The 12,107-nt window shown below is 41.8% G+C and overlaps 1 protein-coding gene across 1 annotated transcript in view; it reads left to right on the plus strand.

Moving 5' to 3' along the window:
* The window catches only part of slc49a4 (solute carrier family 49 member 4), a 54,871-nt gene extending 45,586 nt beyond the window's left edge, over positions 1-9,285 (plus strand). The window contains exon 9 of the mRNA XM_085385370.1: positions 8,375-9,285. Within this exon, the coding sequence (XP_085241496.1) occupies positions 8,375-8,490 (116 nt within the window). The 3' untranslated portion in view covers positions 8,491-9,285. The remainder of the gene's footprint in view (positions 1-8,374) is intronic.
* The last annotated feature ends 2,822 nt before the right edge of the window (positions 9,286-12,107 follow it).

Below are 12,107 nucleotides of genomic sequence, written 5' to 3' on the forward strand. Positions count from 1 at the left end.
TTAAAATGTGTAACTGAAGCACTGCAGTACACTTTCACTGACGTGCAAGTTCCTAGTCCATGTTTGAGCACCTCCTGTCTTCTGAGAAATGATTTTGTCAGTTTTAGTTTACAGAACTAAACGTACCTGCTGCTGTCACAACTTTCTTACCCAGATAGATTAAAAAAAAACTCTGAGCTCAGATTGTTTTACTTCCAAGATTACAGCAGCAAAGTAGACATTTGGGACTTCAGTCATCTGATAGAGATGGTTGGATTTTAAATAAAATTTTACAATTCCAATTTATTTGCTATTAGAAGCAGGTTTTCAGTTGCACCAGTAAGTCAGATGAAGTCTTTTCATAGAAGAAAATATGAATCTGTTAGGTTTTTTTTGTTGTTGTTGTTTTTTAAATTAGGATAACTGGTGGAGTGCCTCCCTATATAATCCAGTGATGAAGCGATGACCTGTCCAGTGTGTACTTTATCCACCCTGTGTCAGCTGTTATAGTCTTCAACCACTCTGCAACACTGAGTTGGATAACCAGTTAAAAAAAAAAAGATGGATGGAACCGGAAACGTGTCAGTACAGTAGTAAATCATAGATCACACAGAATTGCTTTGGGTAGAGCAGCCGCACACATGGACACACACACTAATCACAAGAGTAGGACTTATAAAGAATACATGCTGTACCCTCTGCTCCACACCCGTCTGCAGCACCTGCTGATGGACTGCTTTGTCTGTGTGTGTGGTCCATTCTTTGCATGTTATTGTGCACTTAATACATTGCTGCATGTCTATGTGTATGCACACATGTGTCTTTGAGGGAAGGTGTGTGTAGGTGGGTGGGTGAGCTAAAGGGTTTCTGTTGTGCTGAGATGAGTCCTGACAGCTTCCTGTGACAGCTGGGGAGAAGATCAAGCTGAGATGATGGAGGCCTTTGCTGCTCTTTTTCTTCACTTCTCACCCCGAAGTTGGGAAGGATGTATCGGAGTTCTCTTGTCAGTTCTCACTGCTGCAGGCATTTTAATTCAATTTGCAGAATCTGTGCCGATTGCCACCTACAGTCTGTTTTACCTGCCAAATTCGCATGACATCAACCATTGTCTGAGGTCAGATATCATTAGTAAGATAAATTAGCGTATTGTGCATATAATGATATAAATGGTGTAATTTGGAAAGTTGTCTGTATAGACGAAGTGAAATATGAGCCTGTGGCCCAGCAATGAGGGGATCTGATGACTGTTAAGTCTGAGATACTTAGCTGGCATTGTTTGGGGTTGTCTCCTTTGGGTGACATGTTCACTTGAAATCAATGCATAGTTGTTCTTGGCGATTAGGGTTTATCTACAGAAACATTTCCTGATTGCAGTGGGGTCTTCCATATGAAAATTATGTTCTTAAACTAAAAGAACACCTATATGAATTTTAAACCAATGTGAAGCACTATACACCATCCTCACCATGTCAAATGATGGAGTACCCTTTCCTATCCATTTGCTTCCGTACTTCCAGCAGTTTCAGAGACTTATCGGCTCAACTTCAAGGCACAGTGACATCAGTTTCAGCTTACCACAGATAGATGGGTATCTGTCTGTCTCATCTGACCTAATTACCACATCAGTGCAGAACTGTTCTTTAAAAAAGAAAAGAAAAGTAATCCTCGCATACAGTACTGTGTCAAAGTCTTGAGGTACTCCTAATTTCTTTATATTTTATTAGGTATATTTGTGCAGTGAGTTATTGGTAAAACACAACATGCATGAAGTTACAGCACAGCCTGAACTCTTTGGCAGCTTTCTTGTCATTTCTTTAAGCAGTCTTCAGGAATAGTTCTCCAGGCTTCTTGAAGGACATTCAAAGCTCTTCTTTGGAATTTGGCTGCTTTTTGTTGCATTTTGTGTCATATGGATCCCACATTGCTTCAGTAATGAGATCCAGGATCCTGGGAGCCCAGTTCAATGCTGATAATGTCCCTTCGAATGTTTTAAAATTCATATGAGTTTGCTGGCAGCACGCTGAGATATGTTTTTGGCTAATACTACTTTGGGAATCACCTTGTTGGTGCAAAAAAGCATTTTCATCTTTCCTATTTCACACAACGCGCTCTGTTTAGACCCAGAGCAAACAATATTGTTTGACTGATGGCCCTTAATATAAAGACTTTGGACTTTACGTTTCCCAATTTTTGCTTTAGGTTATTTTGTTATTTACATAATAATGTAGATAACCTAATAATTATCCTTGTTGCTGTTTTAGAGGAGCGGTGCTTCAAAGGATAGCTGCAGATTTCTGTCAGAATCTGCAGAGACAAATAAAATGTTCACGTTTCTCCAACGTTGTCTTCCCAACAGTTTCACTGACATCTACGCTGGATGTCCAGGAAGCGTTCGCGATGTCTTCTCGGGAGATGATAATTGGCGTCTGTCTTGTGTCAGTGACGTAAAAGACAGATTTAATGCGACTTGACCATCAAACAGCAGTCGCCTTCTAAAACATCAGATATGTATCGGATTCAGTACCACATACGAAAGTGACCCAGATCGGATTTGAAAATATTGGATTTGTGCCGTTCACACTGTCACACCATGATCGGATATGGGTCGCATAGGGTCAAAAAAATCGGATTTGATGCGCTTTCGCCTGCAGTGTGAACGTAGCCTAAGTTCACTATTTGAGTGAAAATGATCAGGTATAAAGCAGCCAAGAAAAGTCCAAAAGAAAACTTTGAAAGTCTTTCATCGGTGTAACTCTACTGTGGGAGAAGTGTCCGATTTGAGTGTGGATATTAAACTGTGACTGTAACCATTGATCTTTAAAAAAAACAAAAGGCAGGTGGGCGTGTCCTTCCTGGTCTATAAATTGGCAGCACTCTGTTCTGTTGAGCAGATCACTCCTGCAAGAATAAATTTAGATTACTGTGTAAATTCCCTTTGGAGTGTTTTAGTGGGCTGGCTAATTGCTCTAATGTCCTTTCTTTACTCTCATATTGTATTTAGCAAGTAATGTGCAAACTTCAACCCCCCTTCACCTTCTGATATTCATGAATATGGCAACTTTCGCCTTTAAAGATGTCCACCTATTCCCAGTTTATTGTTCATTTTAGGGTTTTCCTTTTGGCTGCCCACTGCCTCGTTATGCATTCTGAATTATAGCTCCTTCTCCCTGAGAGCGAGGGGGCGTTTATGAATTTACCCTCTTGTCTGTTTTAATATCTGTGAGGAGCTGGTCTTGGATCAGTGAGCTCTAACTGGCCTCTTGACTTGGATCAGTGAGCTCTAACTGGCCTCTTGACTGTCATGTTTTAAAAAATTCCCAAGTCTCTAAACCATGTGACTCAGAAACGTGAACGGAGCCTCTGGGCCGTATATCTGTACTTGTCCCTCTTTTCCGATTTCATCTGCTGCGCATTTGTGTCATTTTGTAGCGAGCATGGAGGGGAATGCAAATCAGCAGAGGGGTATTGTGGAGGAAGAAGAGCGCTAGGAGGTGGAGGATGAGTGGAACTTCAGTTGCATAGGAGAAAAACACAAATTATTCACTATTGAGAAATAATTGGCACAGTTCTAAGGTCCCAGGGCTTCTTTTCTTTTTCTTTTGGCTAAACTTTATAGTCTCTGAAGTGAAAACGCCTTCGCTGCCTTTTTCAAGCCCCTATAAAGATGGCGGAGAAGTTAAAAAGAAAGGTTGTTTGCCTTTTCTTTCTTTCTTTGTGTAGGACTCCTGAGAGAATAAAAGTTTCATTTGCTGCTTTTCATTTTTGCAACAGTGCCACACACACCTTTGTGTGATCTCCTGAAGTAAGTGTTCTCACCAACCTGTACGCAGACAGTTGTCATTTTGTGATGGATGGTCTTTACACCAAGCTGAGGTCGCTATCTTCATGCGTGACCCCAATCCTCTCAAACAAAGGCGACGGCCGTAAAGGAGAAGCGAGCTTCATTAATTATACCGCTGCATTGACCTCAATTAAGACTGATTAAGGCCATAAGATGCTTGTCGGCACACGTCTCAGTCTTCATCTGTAGCACCTTTCTGCTGACCTGGCAGCCATAGTAATAGGCTGTTATTATGATTAACTGTCCAGTGTTCACAGCGGTGTCCTCTGACTGTGATCATACAGTCACAGTGAACCCAGTGTAGTTCATGACATCAGCGATCAGTCGGATTGCCATTTGTGGCTGATGTCCTGTTAGAATCAGGAGACTGATGATGGTCAAGAATGCCATCTTACATCTGTGCTCGAATCAAAACAATCTGAATAGGTAAGTATTAAAACTTTAGCAGAGTTGAATAACAAGAACGTGAGTGTGACCTGGTTTTTTATTTTGATCCCTCCACAATTCACAAGAATCTCCTCTCATGCTTCAGTGCTTAATCAACTTCCAATGAAATCAAAGCCATGTGTATCATTTTCCATTCCAACAAGAACTGTTATTCACACGAGCGCTGAGCTCGACTGTAATATTCATAGTGTCTGCGTGTGCCCCTCTGCTGCCCGTGCAGAGATGCTGTCGTTAGGATCATTTATGGAATAGTAATATCTTAATCTGGGTTAGGTCTGGTCAAGAACAAGGTCTTTGGCAGTATTAACACAACTTAGCAAAATAGCAGATGAGCCAGTGGCTTGAAATACAACTTTGCCACCTGTTGCATGCTGCTTGTATCCTTGTATACAGTGATCGTGATCTTATTGGCATGATTTTATGTAGACATGTTGAGACGTGCACTTTTTTTCTATATTATTTCTAATATAATTCAGACTTCAGATCAAAGTGGGCTGTACGTGGCCCACGATGCAAAATTAGCTTGTAGTTAAAGTCTTGGGGATGATTGATTCACAGAGAAGACGGGAACATTAGGCAGGAGTAGATTTTGATGTTAGATTGATAGTGTTTGATAGCACAGTACAATGAAAGTCAGCCAGTCAGTCTTTCACTTTTATTTCCCCCCTTTGCGCCGGAAAACACAAGTCTGTTATAGATAAATGACTCATCTATTTTTTTATTTTATTTTTTTTTTTTTTAAAGACTTTCAGGGCAGAACATCTAAAGATCAATCTTGGCCACTGACATGGTAAATGGTAAATGGCCTGTATTTATATAGCGCTTTACTAGTCCCTAAGGACCCCAAAGCGCTTTACATATCCAGTCATCCACCCATTCACACTCACATTCACACACTGGTGATGGCAGCTACATTGTAGCCACAGCCACCCTGGGGCGCACTGACAGAGGCGAGGCTGCCGGACACTGGCGCCACCGGGCCCTCTGACCATGGATAAATGTCACGTTTTTTGGCGACGGCCAGCACGGCCATGATAATAAACACCCTCTGGATGTGATCTGAGTTTTTCCTGTTCACAGATCTCTGCAAGCCGACACAGTGATGCAGTCGTATGACAGAAAATGTATTTATTTTCAACTGATCACCACAATGATGCAACATGATTATTACTGCAGGTGCTGTGATGCTTCTCATCTATTCATTGGTTCTGAGACTACAAAGATCCGACCAAATGTTTACTCTGCGATGTCATGTAAACTGTCAGACGATGACACGGTATGTCAGTGTGTCCTAATGAGCAGGCTGCATGCTCTGTGAACAGAGGGGCAGACGATGTCATGCTGCACATTTAGTTTTGCTCTGTCGTTGCAGTTACATTCCACCATAGCAGCTGGAATAAACCAGACAGGGTTTGGAAATTAAAAATAAACCCACTGCATTAAGTTTTACGCGTGTGTTTTTAAACTTGGAGCAGTTCATTCATCCTCATAATGCCATAGCAGCACTGACAGGGACAATTAGTAGGGACTGGTAGAGATACGAGGACAAAGGATGAGAGAGAAAAACTTCTTTACAGAAATGGGTTTTACCAGCTCCTCAGCTTCTATTTCATAAAACATTCCCCGTCATCACCACCTTCCTCTTAGACAACCTGTTTATCAGTAACTTAAAAGCCCCACAAAATGCTTCAGTGCTGAGTATAAAAGCCTAATAATCAAATATGTAACAGCATGAGGAAAAGCATAAGAGGGAATTTATAAAAAAAAAAAAAAAATCCAAAATACTGTAGAAAAATGATGAAAATGGGTTTGAAACACTTTTTTTTTTTTCTCTCTCTCTCCAAGCTTTTTAAGTGTTTCAAAACCAATAGTCCAGCAAGTGCTCAGCCTTGAGTTTACGACAGAAATCAGCTGCTCGCTACGTTGAAGGAAAGTGCAGGAATGCAACGCATCTCGAACCAGAGGAAGCGTTAAGATATTATAATGGTCATTAAAGCAAACAGGTGATCGGATGAGCTTCAAAGACTTGGAGCTACTTTCACTTCTTTCTTTGCTGCTTCCTTTTATTCAATTTTAATCTTCTCCCTTCCTCCTCTGCTCCTGAGTTCCCGTTTGCTCACTCAGACTTGAACTCCCTTTCCTCCATACTTGGCTTCACGTTTGTCTTTAGAAATCAGAGAGGAGTAATTGGCCGTTTTCACCACATCACTTGGTTGAATTACTCTGATTGCTAAACTCCACATTAGCATTCATTTAGGGCCGTGGGCTCAGACCCACACGCTCGCACACTTTGTCTCTAACTTTAAATGGACACGTCTTTGTTGTGGGAACGTGTAAGATAGAGAGACAGTTAGACAGAGACTGCAGGTCAGATAAACACAACTCCATTAACCTGCCTCCTTGCCAGGTCTCCTGCTGTCCGGCTCGCACGGTTCTGATTAATGAGGCTGATTCAGGAGTCTTGACTTCTCTCTGCAAACACCCTTATCCAATCCCTCACCTCCCTCTCCCCTCAAGCCCCTTCACCACCTTCTTTTTGCCCCAGTTTATCCTTTACTTTCATCTTCGCACTTCTGGCCGCACATTATTCCTCCTCACGAAAGCGGTGACGCATCAATCATGTGGATTTGTGTCGTACGGCCAGGACTCATAATTTACCACAAAGAGGCTGTGCTGTGCAGTCCGAGCAGCGAGCTCTTCAAGCATCGATCTGGTCAGCTGATTAATGACTTTATGAAAAGGATGCCGACTGGACACGGAGTTGAGCCGGTGTGAGTTGTGACACATTGTCCTGGCATGTATTCATGGATTCTGCTGCCTGTTATAACCTGATTTTCTCTATATTTACTCTGTCAGCTTCCTGCTTCCACTGCAGCCTGTATCCTGGCTGAGATATTGGCCTTCACCAAGCAGGAAAGATTCAGCCTAACATCTTTGTCAGGACAGAGTCTCAAACACCTGCAACTCGCAGCCCTCGCTGCGAGACGAGCAGCTTCCCAGCGAGGGCTGCTTAATGCACGTGAAAGGAAGAGTTTATCGATTTGCGTTTTGTCCAGGCTTTAGACCCGCGTTTACACGTGCACGCACGTGCAAGCGTGCATGATGACAATCTGTGGCACGCATCACGGAGGCTGAACAAGCAGAGGTTATGTGTGCTGGTGAGTTAAGATGCCGGCGGTTCAGCGCTGGTGTGAGGCTCCCATCTGCCCTCCAGATTCAGCATTATTGCAGACAGCCAGAGCACCTCTCCTGTGGTTAATGGAGCTTGAACAGAGCAGAGAAAATAGAACACCTCATTCTGCACCATGTTTAGGTTCAAGTGTAGGTCAATGATAATAGGGAACACTGCCAATATCATTGAATTATTGAGAGTGATTATGAAAGACGGCACAGGCTGCTTCTGTTTTGTGTGGCATGTCAGAAATTCCTGTTGATTAGCCATTAGGGCTGTTAATGCTAATTAATCATTCAGTGTCATTTCATGTGAACATCTCCTTTAGGTTTCTGTATATATGTGGAGTCATATTATTATAAAGGAGCACAGTGTCATATGTAGGGGTTTGCTGCTGTGTACCAGGAACTCTGGTCGTGTCCTTTTCAGATCCTTTTTATTTTTTGACGTGACCACCAATACCACAGTCATTTAACCATGATGATAGTGTTAATTGGCCATGATGAGAGCCTAACCAAGATTTTGCTACAGTTCAGATCAGCTGATATCAAAGCTGACCCTCAGTTTGATGCTCCTTTTGCACATTTAAAAAATACAAGTACAGCGATGCTTTTTAGGTTGCTTCTTACTCTGGCCAGCTTATGCTTTCCAGATATGTGCACAGAGGTGAATTGTGGGATCTCTTTTAAATATAGTGGTACTGACTGAAAGTTATCAGGAAGCCAAGAAGGAAAAGGTTGAAGAGGCAAATGAGAAATGCACAGTTGTCCATCACAATCAGAGTGTGGCTGTCTCCCAAACCATTTCGATAGGGGTCTGGTTTAATTAGGCCAAAATGACTGTTTGGTACCAAGATGGCTTAAACTTGCTTAAAGCTCTTTGGTGATTGAACAGAAATCTAACTCGTGCTTGTTCCCTTTCTTGTCTTCATCTAGATGTGTCGTGGCTGAACTGGTGTCTAACTGGCTCCTGTCTCTTCAGCCTCGTCCTCATCCTCTTCTTCAGGGAGTCCTACGATCGCCTCTACCTGGACGTCTTTGTCTCTGTGTGACACTATGAGGATGCAAATGTGCAACCGAATAATAAAGGACTAAATGATAACTCTTGCACAACGAAGATGAGAAAAGGGAGATGAAGGGCAAGTGAACCACCTGCGCTCTTTTAACATGTAATGTTTTAGGAATAAGCGTGATCTCAATGTTTACTCTTTATAGGTGATCGACTCAACGCCATATGACTGTTTAACTCGTTATTACCTCCTTTTGTCTCAGTGTTTGTATGTAAACGAGCTTTTGTGACGGCTTGAGTTTTCTTTACCGGGTACAGCATGACGGACGGTTGTTTATTAACTGATGATGTAACATTTAAAGCTGTAATCAGTGTGCCCCCCCCCCCCCCCCTCTTCCCGCCTTCCTGCCATGCGGCTGTTTGCATCCCTCCTCCTGATCATCATCCCTGCAGAAACTGGACACGCTCAAAATTACTGCACATCACGTTTACTACAGATCGGCATCAGAGGTGTGCCCCTAACGAGGGTGGAAAGGAAATGTTTCCTCAGCCAATCAGCAGGCCTGGCTGTACTGGATCTCCTGGTGTTGTTGGCTGTTGCAGATGTGCTCGTGGTGAGTTTGCCTGTAATATTGCCTGTCAGTGAGAGGCAGGGACTCGCTCCCTGTTTTATCAGCCTCTCGAGACGAATCTCATGGAAAAAAATCTCCCAGATTTCGAGACATGGGCCGGGATCAGACACACCTGGAGTCTTCTACCAATCTGCTGCACATGTGGAAGAAATAAAATGCTCTCTGTGTTCTGCCTGTTTATAGATAACTGTATCAATTTCTGGGAGGTTTGCTTTTTAATTTGACATTCGTTTGGGGGTTTTTTTTTGTTTTGTTTTTTCTTGATCGTTTTTATTCATTTGTTTCCTCAGAAATCTGCCAGTATTTACTGGAAACATCTCAACACTAACAAAGCTAAAGAGTTAAAAAAGAAAAATCATAACAGGATGAAAATTTCAACCCCTGCTAAGATCCACAAAGATGAGACAGGTTGTTTTATTATACAGACTGGATTACGCAACATTTGAATTGCCAAGCTGCTGGTCTCCAAAGCACCAGCGGGTGTTTTGCACCAAACATCTGTCACTTACATTTGTAACTTGTTCATGTTTGTGTCTTTGCCTTGCACATCACTTATGACAGAAGTGTTTGTGTTTTCCTTTAGGTCCTCTAAACGGTTTCCTGGTGCTTTTTTGTCTTTTTCTTTCTTTCATACTTTTTTTTTTTTCTTGTACGGGGGGAAAAAGAAGGGACGTGTTGCCTTAATATCCCAGTGCAGTGCGTTCAGCCTCCCTCTCCTCTACACTGTGACTATTTTATGTGTAAATTTTGTAAAAGGTCATGTTCTGTTTTGTGGCACACGCTCTGGTCACACTGTGGTGTCCCAGGTTTTGGTGATAAATGTTCTGTGGAAAAGAACAAACATGACTGTCAGATATTTCCAGCACCTTATTAAAGAGCATTTTACAAATAATACTGCTGCTGTTCTCCTATTGTTATGCTAATAAAGGTTATTGAAACCGTACCTCTGGATAACTTGTAGCCACCTGACATCAATTTGTGCTTCCCAGAGTTAATCTTTGATTTTAGTTTCTTTGGCCACTGACCTGTTCATTTGTTGCTTTTTTTTTTTTTCTTTCACATCACAGTCGTTCTCTGACCTTTCCCCAGAGGACACTTGCCTTTGTTCAGAAGCAGACGTTTCCTGTGCTGTGCGCTCACACAGCTTTTTCAAACACTGTGTCCCTCTCACTTTAACGCACCCTGTTTAGGCTTTACATACATTGCACTGTGATCCTTAGTCAAAATGCAGTCTTCAACATTTTGGATCATCACTTGTGCTCCATGCACATGCTAGTATGTATACAAAACACGGACCATCGCTCATTGAAGTCTGTTTTGAAATCTCGATTTTTTTTATTTTTTTTTATTTATTTATTTTTAGCATGTTCTTGGGTTGTTTACAACCGTTCTATCAGTTCACAAGAACTGATAGTAGTAGTTATCAACCCACTTTAGCAAGTATATTTGGCAAGGTGCAATTATCAATTGTATAAGCTGAGTCACAAAGATGCAGACCAGCTAGTTATTGTAAGAAACATGCAGGTAAAATGCAAAACTAAAGCTCACACTATGAAGTTGTTTATAGAAAGTAAGTCATGTTATTTTAAAATAACTGTATTAAACAGCTCTTCTCTGAATGCAGAATTTATTATAGCTTGAAGCAGATTTCAGTTAAATTCGATTGAATTTTATTTATACACCACTAATTCACAACAGCAGTCACCTCAATCGCTTCGGTTGCTTAAAATTTAAAAATAAAGGCCTTACAGTAACAAAAATCTCCAACAATCTAACAGTTCCCTATGACCAAGCATTTGGCAGCAGCAGGAAGGAAAATCTCCCCTTTAACAGGGCATATTACTGCGACATTTGGATGGTAAACAACATGAAAGCATGGATCCTGCTCTGCATCAACAGCCAGTAGTGCTGGTTGTGTGAGGGTATCGGGCAACTTTTCTTGCAACACTTTGGGCCTCTTAGCACTAACCGAGCATCATAAAGAGCCACAGCCTGCCTGAATATTGTTGCTGCCCATGCTCATTACTTGTGAGTACAGTGTTCCCATCTTCTGGTGTCTGCTTCTGATAGGATAGCGCACAACGTCAATTAATGCTTTTTATAACATCAATCACAAATACTTGACTTACACAGCTTGTCACACTGGAAAACATAAGATTGTGTTACAAATAAATATTTACTAACATAATAAAACATAAGTTTTCACGTCTTGAGTTGCAGAACTTTATGTGTTCACACTTGTATTGGCGATTGGGCCTTTAAGAAGCAGGTTGCATCACACTCTGGTGGGACCTGGACTTGTTTTCTGTTATTCTGGCAGCACAGCAACCTCCATGCACATCATCCTGAGGCAGGAGGAGAGGAAGCTCCCAGGAGGACACCTGCATTCTAGGAAATCTTTCAGTTTTCCTGCTTTTGTCTCTCTTTGGATAAAAATCAGGAAGAAGATGCTTCACCCATTACCTCACTCTTTTTAGAGCCTTGCATTACATCCATCCTGCCTGCACGGTCCCCTCCCTCTGGTGGACCAGCTGGGGATGAGCTCATGCTCTGTTGCTGGCGAGAAAAGGTCTCTGGGGCGAGTGTGTATGCTACAGTCATCAGTCTGGTTCCAATTACTATGAGTGGCTCTTCGTGCGAACTAAAAGATGCTGCGATTTATCGAACCCTCTGTACAATATTATTCTGTTGCGAACTTAAAGCTTTGAGCTATTGCCATTGAGACTGGCAGGAGTTGTGACCTGCATGGGCCAAGACCTTTATCAGGGGTCAGATTCACAAAGAGACATAAAAAATAAGTAAAATCAGATTTGATGGTTTTAGGTTGGGTGTGCCGTAAAAAATTATTGCACGGCATTTGAAGCAAGCCTCCAGGGACATAAAATGAGTCCACTTTACGTCCCTGCTGATCCATGATGATCTGTTTGGTTTTGAAGACACTACCACAGTTAAAATAAATGTGTCTTCTTATGCCTTTTTTTTTTTTTTTTTGCTTTATTGGAAGTTTATTAACAAAGGTTCAGTTTTT

Source organism: Rhamphochromis longiceps, linkage group LG16 (assembly GCF_057381845.1).
Source record: "Rhamphochromis longiceps isolate RC_006_pf linkage group LG16, R_longiceps_female_GT1.1, whole genome shotgun sequence".
Classification (NCBI taxonomy): domain Eukaryota; kingdom Metazoa; phylum Chordata; class Actinopteri; order Cichliformes; family Cichlidae; genus Rhamphochromis; species Rhamphochromis longiceps.